This window comes from Bombina bombina, chromosome 5 (genome assembly GCF_027579735.1).
Source record: "Bombina bombina isolate aBomBom1 chromosome 5, aBomBom1.pri, whole genome shotgun sequence".
NCBI lineage: Eukaryota > Metazoa > Chordata > Amphibia > Anura > Bombinatoridae > Bombina > Bombina bombina.
In genome coordinates, this window is record NC_069503.1 from 530,318,820 (window position 1) to 530,335,702 (window position 16,883).

At 36.2% G+C, this 16,883-nt stretch overlaps 1 protein-coding gene across 1 annotated transcript in view; it reads right to left on the bottom strand.

Annotated features, from left to right (window-relative positions):
- LOC128660548 (TPR and ankyrin repeat-containing protein 1-like) overlaps nucleotides 1–16,883 on the bottom strand; it is a 327,764-nt gene that overhangs the window by 218,957 nt on the left and 91,924 nt on the right. Inside the window, 1 exon segment of the mRNA XM_053714460.1 lies at nucleotides 15,107–15,361. Within this exon segment, the coding sequence (XP_053570435.1) occupies nucleotides 15,107–15,361 (255 nt within the window).

Genomic DNA, 16,883 nt, shown 5'->3' on the forward strand with positions numbered 1-16,883 from the left:
AAGTATGAAGGAATTGTTCAAATTTCACCAAAATTTCACCACAGTAACTTAAAGCCTTAAAAGTATTGCACACCAAATTTGAAAGCTTTAACCCGTTTTTACATTTAACCCCTATACAGTCCCAGGTATTTGCTTTGCTGAGACCCAACCAAGCCCAGAGGGGAATACGATACCAAATGATGCCTTCTATAAGCTTTTTCAGTGGTTCTTAGCTCCTCACACATGCATCTGCATGCCATGCTTTCCAAAAACAACTGCGCATTAGAGGCGCGAAAATGAGGCTCTGTCTATGACTAGAAAAGGCCCCCAGGGAAAAAGGTGTCCAATACAGTGCCTGCCGTTTTTATTAAAACAATCCCTAAGATTTAACAACTATTAAAAGTAATAATCTGCCAAATATACTTAGTAAAGTAATCGTTTTAGCCCAGAAAAATGTCTACCAGTTTTTTAAGCCCTAATGAAGCCCTTTATTCTTTTACTTAAACTAAGAAAATGGCTTACCGGTTCCCATAGGGAAAATGACAGCTTCCAGCATTACCGAGTCTTGTTAGAAATGTGTCATACCTCAAGCAGCAAAAGTCTGCTCACTGTTTCCCCCAACTGAAGTTAATTCCTCTCAACAGTCCTGTGTGGAAACAGCCATCGATTTTTAGTAACGGTTGCTAAAATCATTTTCCTCTTACAAACAGAAATCTTCATCTCTTTCCTGTTTCAGAGTAAATAGTACATACCAGCACTATTTTAAAATAACAAACTCTTGATTGAAGAATAAAAACTACATTTAAACACCAAAAAACTCTAAGCCATCTCCGTGGAGATGTTGCCTGTACAACGGCAAAGAGAATGACTGGGGAAGGCGGAGCCTAGGAGGGATCATGTGACCAGCTTTGCTGGGCTCTTTGCCATTTCCTGTTGGGGAAGAGAATATCCCACAAGTAAGGATGACACCGTGGACCGGACACACCTATGTTGGAGAAACATACTCAAAATGCAAATGTTATGACTCATTTCTAAACATCTATATGCATTATCTAATTTTAAAACCGCTGTGATCGGACAGATAACCATATACTAGACTGATCATAGAAGTTAATAATATATCATAAAATGTTGATCTAAAATATAAACATAAATCAAATGATATACATCGAATAAATTATAACATGACTGTTGCTATTATTGACATATATTACAACTGTTGATATAGGTCTTATATCTTAATTAAAAGCAGCCATGTCTATATTTTCGTTTAAGCCATGGGGTTGGAGAGTCTTAAGCTTCCAAATCCAAAATGTCTCTCTCTGTCTTAGATGGGTCAACCTATTCCTACCCCATTTGGGAGCAATCTGTTCTAATGGAAAAATATTAAATAGATCAGTTTGTCCGTCATGACAGTTTTTACTGTGTCTTGGAACACTATGATTGGCCACCCCATTCTTTATATTTCTATTGTGTTCCCCCCATCTCTTTTTTAAGGGTCTTGAGGACCTACCAATGTACTGAATTCCACATTGACATTCAAGGAGATATACCACATAACTTGAATCACAAGTGAATCTAGAATTTATTTCAAATTCTTCCTTTGTGGAAGCAGATTGAAATTTGGTCCTATTCCCTGAAGTATATTTGCAAAGACCACAGTTTGGTCGATTACATCTGTAAAAACCCCTTTTACCCATTGGCCAACTATTACAGATGTAATCGACCAAACTGTGGTCTTTGCAAATATTTGAAATAAATTCTAGATTCACTTGTGATTCAAGTTATGTGGTATATCTCCTTGAATGTCAATGTGGAATTCAGTACATTGGTAGGTCCTCAAGACCCTTAAAAAAGAGATGGGGGGAACACAATAGAAATATAAAGAATGGGGTGGCCAATCATAGTGTTCCAAGACACAGTAAAAACTGTCATGACGGACAAACTGATCTATTTAATATTTTTCCATTAGAACAGATTGCTCCCAAATGGGGTAGGAATAGGTTGACCCATCTAAGACAGAGAGAGACATTTTGGATTTGGAAGCTTAAGACTCTCCAACCCCATGGCTTAAACGAAAATATAGACATGGCTGCTTTTAATTAAGATATAAGACCTATATCAACAGTTGTAATATATGTCAATAATAGCAACAGTCATGTTATAATTTATTCGATGTATATCATTTGATTTATGTTTATATTTTAGATCAACATTTTATGATATATTATTAACTTCTATGATCAGTCTAGTATATGGTTATCTGTCCGATCACAGCGGTTTTAAAATTAGATAATGCATATAGATGTTTAGAAATGAGTCATAACATTTGCATTTTGAGTATGTTTTTTTTATATATTTTTTTACTATATGTAAATGCATGATCAACTAACTCTAGTGAATTGGTGCCAAAAATAGATAATATTATAAACATTGGGGAGACAGTACCACCTTGGTAATATAATACTTACGATTTGTTTATCTGTCAGTTTAAAACTGACATGTGTGCCGATGATAAACATCACACATCCGACAGCGGGCACGTCATTAACCAAGCCCCCTAGTGAGAACCAATTACATCAGAGAAGAATCGAACTTAGGCACTGATTGGCTAAGGTTTTTTTAGTTGCTCACGCATGCGCCCTGGGTCGGGATAGACGCCGATATGGGGCTATAAAAATTTTGCTACTTTGTATCTGAAATTACACCTGAGGAAGCGGTCTGAGTAACCGGGAAACGCGTAGTGTAACATTGTTTTTAATAAATTTATATTTTTAACTAACCAGTACAAGTAGCACGGCAATTTTTAGCAACTTTGCACATCCAATATTGGTAGCCATACTTGCACTCATCTGAACATTGAGCTGCAGGGAGATCTAAGTGTGCTGCATTGGAACCCATGTGTGAGCCGAACAAGTGAACCTAGGGGAGATCGATGCTATCAGTGAGCTGGACAGCTGACAAGTGTCCAGGAGGCTCTTGTGGCACTTCTCAAGTGCCTTACATCTTCACAGTATAGAAGCAGTTCTGATACATTTCAGCTAGCTGGACGGCTGCTAACAGTTCAGAAGGCATTTGTGGCACTTCTCAAGTGCTGGAAATTTTGTAAGTAGTTTTTATTTGGGGGCAAGGCCTACTGAATTCAAAACGATACACACCATTTGGCGCCTCTTCTCTCTTTTCTCTTTTTGAACAGAACCTGTGATTGCCAACACCTTTCTGGAATGAGATTGCTGCCTGGAGATTATAAATACCTCTGAGAGTGTGGACTATCATATTACACATTGTTAAAGAGATAGTTTATTCATCATAGTAAACTATATCATATTAAGATACTCTTAACCTAACAAGTTTTAAATCTATTTGTAGGTTGTTTTTATTATTACTGTTCTTGTTGTATTATTGACAATATTTACAACTTTTTCTATGACAGTTTTGCAGCACTTTTGCACATTAGTACTGGCGGAACATTGCTAGTAACTAAGGGCGCCTCTAATTTTATTTCTAATAATTTTCATTTTTTAAGATGTTTATCCTCATATTTTATTACATTCAGACCACTTGTGGTTTCTGAGATTTTCTTTTAAGCTTTACCAATTTGTCGCTTTTCCTTTTGGTTTAGTCACAGCTTTATAAATCTTTTTGAAGGTTCTTGGTGCCCTTCTTTCTGTCTTCAGACAGTAGGTTATTGTGGGGCTTCCTTATTTGGATGGTTTCTTGGTAATAGCTTAAACTTTTCTTTTATTAAAGTCAGACAGATAGCTCAGCATGCTAATGCACTGTGAATGAGCTCTGTAGCAACTTGAGGGTTGCAGGTTCGATTCCCGGCGAGGTCCATTCAGCCTTTCATTCTTCCTTGGTCGATTAATTGGGCAGCATCTTGAGTCCCTTACAGGTGATTAGACGCGCTTTATGAGTACCCAATACATACATATGAAAGAGCAGTTTTCAAATATATGGACTTTTCTTTTTGTGGAATCCCTCATGAATCAACTAAGTTTTGTTTCTTCAAGACATAGTTAGAGGATCTAATTTACCTAAGAGTTTTGTGTTTCCTCAGACAAGGATCACTTCTTTTTGGGTTTCTAGATAGATTATGTGTTCATGTCTTTGTTTTTATCTGACAAAAGTCAATTGTAAGTGGCATTAGCCTGTCTAACTTACAGTCTAGAACATGTCTTTCAGTGGCTATGTGCATGGAAGTTGTTAGGTCTCATAATTACAGCATCGGGTGTGGTTCCCTTAGCTTGTTTTTCATCTGGGATCTCTTTTTGATTTGCATACTGAATCAATCATACAGGGTTTGTTTTTAAATATAAAACAAATTAGATAGAGGGCGCCACATGGTGCAGATCATATGAGGTAAATATAACACAGCGATATAATAATAAGAATCCTACTCACAAATTGTGGCGCACATAAAGTGCAGAAAAAGCAGTCCGGAACCACACGTCGTCCGGTCGACCACAATGGATGGGATTGCCCAAGTGGAGATCCTCGTCTCACCAGGGAGAGTCCAGGGAAGTCCAAGAAGGAGGAATGGGTATGGAACTGTGCACCAAAGTTCCAGCCAAATGCTCAGGAGTGACCAAGATAGGTTCCCCAGGCCCAAGCCCAAGGATAAAAAGAAATGGTCGGCAGCAGATGAAGATTAAAATATGCAAAGTTTAATTGCAAAATTAAAAGCAACAGTATTAAAAACAACAGCAACGCGTTTCTCAGTGATACACACTGTTTCATCAGGCTATACAAACATTCTAAAAGCTGCCATATTTAAACTAGTTGGGAACCAATCGGTGATCAGAAAAAACCCACACCCCTAAAGGAGCATACCATTCAGTAATTGGGGATCCAAGGTGCAAAAGTTAATTAAAAATACAGATAAAACCACATTAATATTGATTATACAGAACATATTACATCAAAAAACAAAATACAAATAACATACATATATTTAAAAAGAATTACATAATTTTAATTGGCTATATGAAGATAATGTGTTAGTGCTCTGCACTCTCAAAAGGAGAGCAAATTGGTATATGTCTCAACTAAACAAAGACACTCTCTTTAGATTTGGCATTATGTATTTAATTTTCAATTAATATCCAAGGCTAATTGATAAGGGATCATTATTGATGGAGTTTAGGGATGCTAATACATGTGTGTACTGAATAATAGTACACATAATAACGAAAGAATAAAATACGTGTCAGGCTATGCTGCATCTAGGCGAGTGTACTCAGGTATGGATCGCAAACACACATATCGATCGCAAACACACATACAGACATGATGAGAACTGTCATAGTATGGTCAAAGATACACATACTGAGCCGTTATATATATCCCCATAGCAACCATTAGTATAATATGAAGACAAAATGTTAAATATTGGGTATGATCGGCCAATAGCGTATAGCTAAAACACTAATATTGATACGTAAGCAGTGATGTCAGGAGAGGTGTAACAAGATGCGCCAATAAAAGTCTACAGCGCAAAAGTTAGGAAGAGATGTGAGCGGAATGTAATGCAACACCAGCCAATAGAAAGCGGCTGAACGTAAACAAGGAAGTGAATGATAGGATATAATGACCAATAGTGTGTGACTAATATGAGGTGGGCAGTCATAGAAAAGAGGAGCGACCAGATGCGCCAATGATAATAAGCGGGGCAGTGAGGTGGGGTGGGAGAGGGAAGATGTAAACAAATAATACCGAGCACAGCCAATGGAAAGTGGCTGAGAGGTGAAAGGAGCGTGTGGTGTCAGTCTAATCCGTAACATTACATCAATGTGAATAGTGACTTACAAGGGAGAAAACTACGTTAATACAATTGTGCCAGGTGGATAATAAGATATAAGAATGGATAATAATGGTAATGATAGTGATAATAGTGATTATCGATGGTGATCTGTGGCCCAAAGGGTATATGAAAATCGGCAGAATATAATAAAGAGCCTGCCGATATGTGATGATGAATATACATATATATGGTAACCTAGTGAATCTAATCCATATTAAAATTCCAATAGGATAATGCCTAAATAGGGGGATGATGAGAAGGCACAACTGGAGGAATAATAGGGAATAATAAAAAACATAAAAACATTCAAATCTGTCATATGTGGACAATAACCACAGGGATATAATGGTATCAATCAATCTATAGATAGTATGACAAAAAGATGAAAGAGATAAAATAGGGCAAAATGGTAAAGACCACAGTGATGGAATATAGAGAGAATGTAGGAGATATATAAGAAAAACAGGGTCAGAGCTCATATAGTATGAATAGGGATCAAAAAAGGATATATAATAATTATGTCAAAATAAAATAAAACTAGGGAACAAGCGTATATAGGTGCGGGGGGAGGGAAAGTGTACCCTATATAGGGGGGGGGGGAAAGGGATATTAGAAGGGGAGTGTCAAATATTGGGACAATATCAATACTCATGATCAATATCAATATAAATAACATTGATGTTAATACATATGTTAATATTAAAAAGTAAATGTGAATATCAGAATGCTGCTAAGTCCATGTTGAGGTTGAGACCCGAGGGAAACAAGGTCTTCAGTTTATAGATCCAATATGTTTCCCTCTGTCTCAACCTATTGAATCTATTGTATAAATGGGAATGGGGAATCATTTCAAGTGGGCAAATGCTGAATGTATTGGTTATTCTATTGTGTGTATTGTTACAGTGTCTAGGGACGCTGTGATTGCGATATTTATTTTTAATGTTTCTTAAGTGTTCATTCCACCTATCCCTTATCAGTCTGCAGGTACGGCCCACATATTGAATCCCACAAAGATTGCAGGTCAATAGGTAGATAACATAAGAGGAGGTACATGTCAAGAATTGTGGAATATTGTATAGCTTCTTTGTAATGCTAGATGAAAAAGTTTTGCTCCCAAATGTAGTATATTTGCACATATTGCAATTTTTACGTGGACATTTCCCTATTCCGTTCTTTTTATTTGGTAAGGAGGGATTTTTTGTTCTATTAAATTTGTGGACTACAACTTTACTAGGTGCTAGTACACTTTTAAGTGTAGGGGCTCGTCTAAATACACACTTTGGTTCATGATCTACTAATTTTCCCAAGATTGGATCCCTTTTGACCAGATCCCAATGTTTTTTAATGATACGTTTTATCTTAGTGTGGTTCACACTATATTTGGTGATAAATAAGGGATTGGAATGATTCGCAATAGTGGTATCGGTATTGAGGTCTTGTTTATTTCTCTTTGGTTTATATACAAAATAAGAATCTCTATTATCAGATTTAGCTCTTTCGTATCCAATGTCAATTATTTGTTTAGGATACCCTTTTTCCTCAAATCTAGTTTTCAAAATAATACTTTGTTGTTCAAAATCTTCGATATTACTGCAGTTTCTTCGTATCCTTTTGAACTGCCCATATGGAATATTATTAAGCCAAGGACTATAGTGGTTACTCTTATAATGAAGATAACTGTTACAATCGACAGTTTTGAAATGTGTGGTCGTGATAATTTTATTCTCATTAGAGAAAGATAGACATAGATCAAGAAATACCACTGATTGATGTTCAATATTGCTAGAAAAAGTTAGGCCCATCTTGTTAGAATTAAGATGTTTGACAAAAAGTTCAGCAGATGTAGCGTCCCCCCTCCATAAAAACAACAGATCGTCTATGTATCTGCCATAGAAGACCAGGTTCGCTCCAAAGCCTGACCCATAGATGTACTCGGCTTCAAATAGCCCCATGAAAAGATTGGCAAAACTGGGAGCGAACCTGGTCCCCATGGCAGTACCTAGTATCTGTAAATAGTATTCGTCTTGGTAGACAAAGAAATTATGTTCTAAAATAAAAGATATCAATTGTACAATAAACTCCTTTTGTAATGCAGGAATATAAATATCACTTGCCAAAAATTCAGATACGGCTTGAATACCCAAATGGTGCTGTATATTAATCAAGATCTATCTGATTACTTGCTTGAAGCAAATAAAATTCTGAGTGACACGAAATATTATAGGAAGCTACATACTGACCCCACTGAAAAATTTCTCAAAATTCTGACAGGTATTATTAATTTTGGATACCAGGAAGGTATTGTTAGTACAGCTGAAAGGAATTTTTTAATCCCTATAAAACCTAATTGCGCCTTTTATTATCACTTGCCAAAGGTTCATAAAGACCCCAAATACCCACCCGGAAGACCCATCATAGCCGGGATTGGGAGCCTAACCGATAATGTATCCGAATATGTTGATTGGTTCCTTCAACGCTACGTCGTCACATTGGATTCTTATATCAAAGATTCCCCTGACCTGATTAAAAAACTTGAACAGATCACTTTAAATGAAAAACTGATGTGGATCTCATGTGACGTACATGCCTTATACTCTAATATACAGCACCATTTGGGTATTCAAGCCGTATCTGAATTTTTGGCAAGTGATATTTATATTCCTGCATTACAAAAGGAGTTTATTGTACAATTGATATCTTTTATTTTAGAACATAATTTCTTTGTCTACCAAGACGAATACTATTTACAGATACTAGGTACTGCCATGGGGACCAGGTTCGCTCCCAGTTTTGCCAATCTTTTCATGGGGCTATTTGAAGCCGAGTACATCTATGGGTCAGGCTTTGGAGCGAACCTGGTCTTCTATGGCAGATACATAGACGATCTGTTGTTTTTATGGAGGGGGGACGCTACATCTGCTGAACTTTTTGTCAAACATCTTAATTCTAACAAGATGGGCCTAACTTTTTCTAGCAATATTGAACATCAATCAGTGGTATTTCTTGATCTATGTCTATCTTTCTCTAATGAGAATAAAATTATCACGACCACACATTTCAAAACTGTCGATTGTAACAGTTATCTTCATTATAAGAGTAACCACTATAGTCCTTGGCTTAATAATATTCCATATGGGCAGTTCAAAAGGATACGAAGAAACTGCAGTAATATCGAAGATTTTGAACAACAAAGTATTATTTTGAAAACTAGATTTGAGGAAAAAGGGTATCCTAAACAAATAATTGACATTGGATACGAAAGAGCTAAATCTGATAATAGAGATTCTTATTTTGTATATAAACCAAAGAGAAATAAACAAGACCTCAATACCGATACCACTATTGCGAATCATTCCAATCCCTTATTTATCACCAAATATAGTGTGAACCACACTAAGATAAAACGTATCATTAAAAAACATTGGGATCTGGTCAAAAGGGATCCAATCTTGGGAAAATTAGTAGATCATGAACCAAAGTGTGTATTTAGACGAGCCCCTACACTTAAAAGTGTACTAGCACCTAGTAAAGTTGTAGTCCACAAATTTAATAGAACAAAAAATCCCTCCTTACCAAATAAAAAGAACGGAATAGGGAAATGTCCACGTAAAAAATTGCAATATGTGCAAATATACTACATTTGGGAGCAAAACTTTTTCATCTAGCATTACAAAGAAGCTATACAATATTCCACAATTCTTGACATGTACCTCCTCTTATGTTATCTACCTATTGACCTGCAATCTTTGTGGGATTCAATATGTGGGCCGTACCTGCAGACTGATAAGGGATAGGTGGAATGAACACTTAAGAAACATTAAAAATAAATATCGCAATCACAGCGTCCCTAGACACTGTAACAATACACACAATAGAATAACCAATACATTCAGCATTTGCCCACTTGAAATGATTCCCCATTCCCATTTATACAATAGATTCAATAGGTTGAGACAGAGGGAAACATATTGGATCTATAAACTGAAGACCTTGTTTCCCTCGGGTCTCAACCTCAACATGGACTTAGCAGCATTCTGATATTCACATTTACTTTTTAATATTAACATATGTATTAACATCAATGTTATTTATATTGATATTGATCATGAGTATTGATATTGTCCCAATATTTGACACTCCCCTTCTAATATCCCTTTCCCCCCCCCCCCTATATAGGGTACACTTTCCCTCCCCCCGCACCTATATACGCTTGTTCCCTAGTTTTATTTTATTTTGACATAATTATTATATATCCTTTTTTGATCCCTATTCATACTATATGAGCTCTGACCCTGTTTTTCTTATATATCTCCTACATTCTCTCTATATTCCATCACTGTGGTCTTTACCATTTTGCCCTATTTTATCTCTTTCATCTTTTTGTCATACTATCTATAGATTGATTGATACCATTATATCCCTGTGGTTATTGTCCACATATGACAGATTTGAATGTTTTTATGTTTTTTATTATTCCCTATTATTCCTCCAGTTGTGCCTTCTCATCATCCCCCTATTTAGGCATTATCCTATTGGAATTTTAATATGGATTAGATTCACTAGGTTACCATATATATGTATATTCATCATCACATATCGGCAGGCTCTTTATTATATTCTGCCGATTTTCATATACCCTTTGGGCCACAGATCACCATCGATAATCACTATTATCACTATCATTACCATTATTATCCATTCTTATATCTTATTATCCATCTGGCACAATTGTATTAACGTAGTTTTCTCCCTTGTAAGTCACTATTCACATTGATGTAATGTTACGGATTAGACTGACACCACACGCTCCTTTCACCTCTCAGCCACTTTCCATTGGCTGTGCTCGGTATTATTTGTTTACATCTTCCCTCTCCCACCCCACCTCACTGCCCCGCTTATTATCATTGGCGCATCTGGTCGCTCCTCTTTTCTATGACTGCCCACCTCATATTAGTCACACACTATTGGTCATTATATCCTATCATTCACTTCCTTGTTTACGTTCAGCCGCTTTCTATTGGCTGGTGTTGCATTACATTCCGCTCACATCTCTTCCTAACTTTTGCGCTGTAGACTTTTATTGGCGCATCTTGTTACACCTCTCCTGACATCACTGCTTACGTATCAATATTAGTGTTTTAGCTATACGCTATTGGCCGATCATACCCAATATTTAACATTTTGTCTTCATATTATACTAATGGTTGCTATGGGGATATATATAACGGCTCAGTATGTGTATCTTTGACCATACTATGACAGTTCTCATCATGTCTGTATGTGTGTTTGCGATCGATATGTGTGTTTGCGATCCATACCTGAGTACACTCGCCTAGATGCAGCATAGCCTGACACGTATTTTATTCTTTCGTTATTATGTGTACTATTATTCAGTACACACATGTATTAGCATCCCTAAACTCCATCAATAATGATCCCTTATCAATTAGCCTTGGATATTAATTGAAAATTAAATACATAATGCCAAATCTAAAGAGAGTGTCTTTGTTTAGTTGAGACATATACCAATTTGCTCTCCTTTTGAGAGTGCAGAGCACTAACACATTATCTTCATATAGCCAATTAAAATTATGTAATTCTTTTTAAATATATGTATGTTATTTGTATTTTGTTTTTTGATGTAATATGTTCTGTATAATCAATATTAATGTGGTTTTATCTGTATTTTTAATTAACTTTTGCACCTTGGATCCCCAATTACTGAATGGTATGCTCCTTTAGGGGTGTGGGTTTTTTCTGATCACCGATTGGTTCCCAACTAGTTTAAATATGGCAGCTTTTAGAATGTTTGTATAGCCTGATGAAACAGTGTGTATCACTGAGAAACGCGTTGCTGTTGTTTTTAATACTGTTGCTTTTAATTTTGCAATTAAACTTTGCATATTTTAATCTTCATCTGCTGCCGACCATTTCTTTTTATCCTTGGGCTTGGGCCTGGGGAACCTATCTTGGTCACTCCTGAGCATTTGGCTGGAACTTTGGTGCACAGTTCCATACCCATTCCTCCTTCTTGGACTTCCCTGGACTCTCCCTGGTGAGACGAGGATCTCCACTTGGGCAATCCCATCCATTGTGGTCGACCGGACGACGTGTGGTTCCGGACTGCTTTTTCTGCACTTTATGTGCGCCACAATTTGTGAGTAGGATTCTTATTATTATATCGCTGTGTTATATTTACCTCATATGATCTGCACCATGTGGCGCCCTCTATCTAATTTGTTTTAGATTATCCATCTGTGTTCCTGGCATAACACTCAGGAGGAGCGGCCTACCTTCATCTGGACCTTTGGCCCACTGTACACACCGTTTGGGCATTATTTTGGGACTCTGCCTGGTTAGATAAGTTCACCATATAAAAAGGACTAACATAAATCACACTTACCTCCAGATTGTTGTATTCATCAAATATTGTTGTTATTTATACCTTACATTATTATTATTATCTCTCTGCCATTATTATTATCTCTCTGACATTATCTTCTTGATATTATTTAGGTTAAGTGTTCTATTTACTAGAACCTATATTGTTCCACTTCTGTCCTAAGCGCCTCTTAACAGTGCTCTGGTAATTTTTGGTTTCCAGTGGCACTATTTGTTGTTGTTTTTAAATATCACAGTTGATATTTTTAAATCCTAACACTCTACTCGTTTTGGTGATTAGTCTATCATCATTTTATTCAGGGGGCCTTCTTTTGTTCGTCCTTCTTGGACTGTATTCTTAATGGATGCAAGTCTTACAGGTTGGGGAGCTGTCTGAGGGTCTTTTGACAGCACAAGGGGTTTGGAAACTTCAAGAGGCGAGGTTTCCAATCGATATTTTGGAACTCCGTGCTATTTTTTAGAGCTCTTTCAGGCTTGGCCTCTTTTATGAGAGAACTTTTTCATTTTTTTGCTTTCAGACATTCAATATCACAACTGTGGTATATGTCAATCAACAATAGGGACTCGGTTCCTTAGCAATTAAGAGGTATCTTGAATACGTTCTTAGATGGAATTCATCTCCTGTCTATTTTCTACGATTTTAGACATTTGAGAGGTGGATTATCTCAGTCGTCAGTCTTTACATCTGGGAGAGTGGTGTCTCTATACAGATGTGTGTTCTCAATTTCCCAGGTACCTTTTCAGGTACAGGGATCCTAAGGTGGAAATGGTGGATGCATTAGCAATGTCTTGGTTATCAACCTAACTACATCTTTCCGGCTTTGGTTTTTTCTTCCAAAGGTGATTTTCAAGATCATATTGGAACAGTGTCATGTTTTTCTGATAGCTTCAGCATGGCCTCACAGGTTTGGTATGTGGATCCTGTTCGTATGTCCAGTTGCCTTCATTGGCCGCTTTTCTTTGGCAAGCCCTCTTGTTTTAGGGGCTATTTTTTCCATCAGAATCTCAAATTACTAATTTGGGGGTATGGAAATTGATTAGTGTTGAGCCATAGAGGTTACTCTGGCTCAGTTTTTATCGCTATGTTGCAGGCTTATAAGTCTGTGTCAAGGAACATGTATTACCAGGTTTGGAAAACCTTTATTTTATAGTGTTCTTTTCATAAATTCTCTTGGTGTTCTTTTAGAATGCCTAGGATTTTAAAGTTTTTCAGGATGGTTTGGATAAGTTTGCCTGCAAATTTTAACTTCCTGATACTCGCTGTTTTGTTCAGGCTTTAGTTGGTATCAAGCCTGTTCATTTATTAATTTCTCCTTTTTGGAGTCTTATTTGCTTTGAAGATTATCTACTTTCTTGGAAAGTGTTGTTTCTTTTGACTATATCTCTGCTACAAGAGTTTCTGATTTATCAGTTCTCTCTTGTGTGTCTCCTTATCTGATTTTTTCATCTAGATAAGTTGTTTTGTGGACTTCTTTTTTTCCTAAGGCTGTGAATTTGAACAACATTAGTAGAGAATCTGTTGTCCCTTCTTTGTGTCCTAATCCTAAAGAATTCTTGAGAGTTCTTTACATTTTTTGGATGTGGTAAGATCTTTAAAATTCTATATCGAGGTTATTAGGATTTCAGCAGACTTCTAGTCTATTTGCTGTTTTTCTGGTTCCAGAAAAGGTTAGGAAGCCTCTGCTATTTCTTTGGCATCCTGATTAAAGCTTTTGTTTTTCAAGGTTTATTTGGAGGCAGGGCCGGCTCCGCCTCAGAGTTTTACAGCTCATTCTTCTAAGTTCAGTCGCCTTTTTTGGGCCTTTTTCAGAATGAGGCTTAGGTTGATCAGATTTGCAAATCAGTAATTTGGTCTTCTTTGCATACTTTTATTGGTTTTTACCATTTTAATGTATTTGCTTCTTCTGAAGCAGTCTTTGGTAGAAAAAGTTCTTCAGACAGATGTCTCAGTTTGATTCAAGTTTTTTTTGTTGAGAAAACTTAAATATTGTTTGGATTTAATTTCTCAGTGGAAATGGCTGTTATTTTATCCCTCCCTCTCTAGTGACTCTTCTGTGGACTTCCACATCTTGAGTATTTCTATCCCATACATAAGTAGCTCATGGACTCTTGCCAATTACATGAAAGAAAACATAATTTATGTAAGAACTTAGCTAATAAATTCAGTTCTTCCATACCTTTTTATGGTGGTTATGATTTTTGTATAAAAGCACAATTATATTTCCAGTTCCTCTTTATGTATGCTTTCTACTCCTTATTTTATCACCCCACTACTTGGCTATTCGTTAAACTGAATTGTGGGTGTGGTGAGGGGTGTATTTATAGGCATTTTGAGGTTTGGGAAACTTTGCCCCTCCGGGTAGGATTGTATATCCCATACGTCACTAGCTCATGGACTCTTGCCAATATGAAAGAAATGAATTTATCAGGTACGTTCTTACATAAATTATGTTTTTTCTTTGTATAAATGAATTTGTCGATGATCCATTTGTATAGCCCATCTGGTAGTGTTTTTATCAAAAAATGTATAGTTTTGCTTTTTTTTTTTTTAAGAACATTATGCTGATTTTCAGACTCCTAACGAAGCCCCACCGTGCCAGATGTATACCGATGTCTACAGATTCCTGCAGGCTCCTGTTTATGTTATCTGTCTTTTCATATGCAGGGAAGAGGGGAGGTTGGTGAGTGTCTGCTCTTTTTGTTTTCCCAGACCCTTTCAGTATGTGTTCCAGACTACCTCATTAACAGTGCTAAACTGGGAGCTTCTAAGTAAGTTTTTCAAAGGTTTTATACTGGATTTTTAGATCAGTATCTGTGCATATATTTATTTATAGGAGTGTCTATTACATGCAGTTATATGAAAATTGGTATATACTGTCCCTTTAAAAGTGTACAAACATGAGGTATATGAAAGAACATTACCTCCTTGTTTTATTAGTAATTTGACCACGGTCAACCTGAATTTACTTCTATCCAGTGCCCGTACAACACCGCCAATATCAATGCTTGAATCAGGATACACTTTGATTAGTCCTGCATGTTTTTCTGTATCATTTCCACTGGCATTTCCAGTTAGCAGGAGCAGCAATATATCCAGCTTTTTCTCAATAATCAATTGGCTGATTAGACCTTCAGTAAAGCATTGTGGGATGTCACAATTTAGGTCAGGTGGAATTTCTAGAAATGAAAATGAGAAAAGATCAAAAATAAATGAATAAAACCAAGTACGTTTTCCAACATTATATTACTAGTAACATTACTTAAACTTATATCAAACATGTTTGACTGCTTAAAGGGACACTGAACCCTTTTGTGATTCAGATAGAGCATGCAATTTTAAGCAACTTTCTAATTTACTCATATTTTCTTCATTCTGTTGGTATCTTTATTTGTATGAAAAGAGTGGGCTAAGCGCCTACTTGTACCTATAGCCTAGGATGGGTGCAACCTAGCAAACACCGAGAGGATAGTAATGAATAGTAGATATGCCCAGGCGCCTACCAAACGGAGGCAGGTACTAAACGTGCAAGTAGATGTGATGTTAAAAATTCAATTTATTACATATAAAACAATAACAATATATTACAGATAAGACAGTGGTATAAAAACTCTTAAATTCATGGATCCATGATACCTTAACATGAATTGTAAATAAAACTAATACAGGGAATAGATAAAAATATTAAAAACAAATGATAAGACATCACAATGGATGTAAACAGATGGTAAGTACGAACAATACAAATGAGTAGATGTATATCCTTGGTGGAGGTAGTCTTATATGTCCTATAGATAAATGAACTGGGATACTGTGATATTCCAAAAAAAAAATATATATATTTTTATAAAAAATGATGATATAACCTTGAATTAAAAAATGTAACCGTGGATTAAAAATGTGGATACAAATTCAAATGTGGGTGAAAAAATGAAAATAGTCAAAGGTCCGTGTACCAAAAATTATATATAGTTAGAGATCCATGTATCAAAAAATATTGTGAACCAGGGGTGAAAATCCTGCAAAAAACATAGAATTTTCTGAATCGGACACTTTTTTCAAATATATAAGTACAACAACTGAGCGATGAAAAAGTCTGGTGAAATGACAAAAAATATAAAAAAACAAAAAATAGCTTGTGTGAAAAAGTCCTAAAGATGCTTGGCAAACTTGATAGACGCAAATATCACAAGAATAGATAGGGTGGGATTGGGGGACAAATTACGATCTCCTCCTGGGTATCTTTATTTGAAAAGCAAGAATGTTAGTTTAGATGCCGGCCTATTTTTGGTGAAGAACCTGGGTTGTTCTTGCAGATTGGTGGATAAATTCACACAACAATAAACAAGTGCTGTCCAGTGTACTGAACCAAAAATTGGCCGTCTCCTTAGCTTAGATGCCTTCTTTTTCAAATAAAGATAGCAAGAGAACGAAGAAAGTAAGAAAGTAGAGGAGTAAAGTAGAAAGTTGCTTAAAAGTGCATGCTCTATCTGAATCACGAAAGAAAAAATTCGGGTTCAGTGTCCCTTTAAAGAAAAAATGTGAAACATGAAAATTCATAAATATTTGAAAGGAAAGAAAAACAAATGAGAAAACAGAGGACAGGATAAATAACCTTGGAATTCTACAATACTTTAGGGGCAAAGAAATTAGGGATGGGCGAATATTTAGCAACATTCGAAAATTGAAACAAATTTTAAC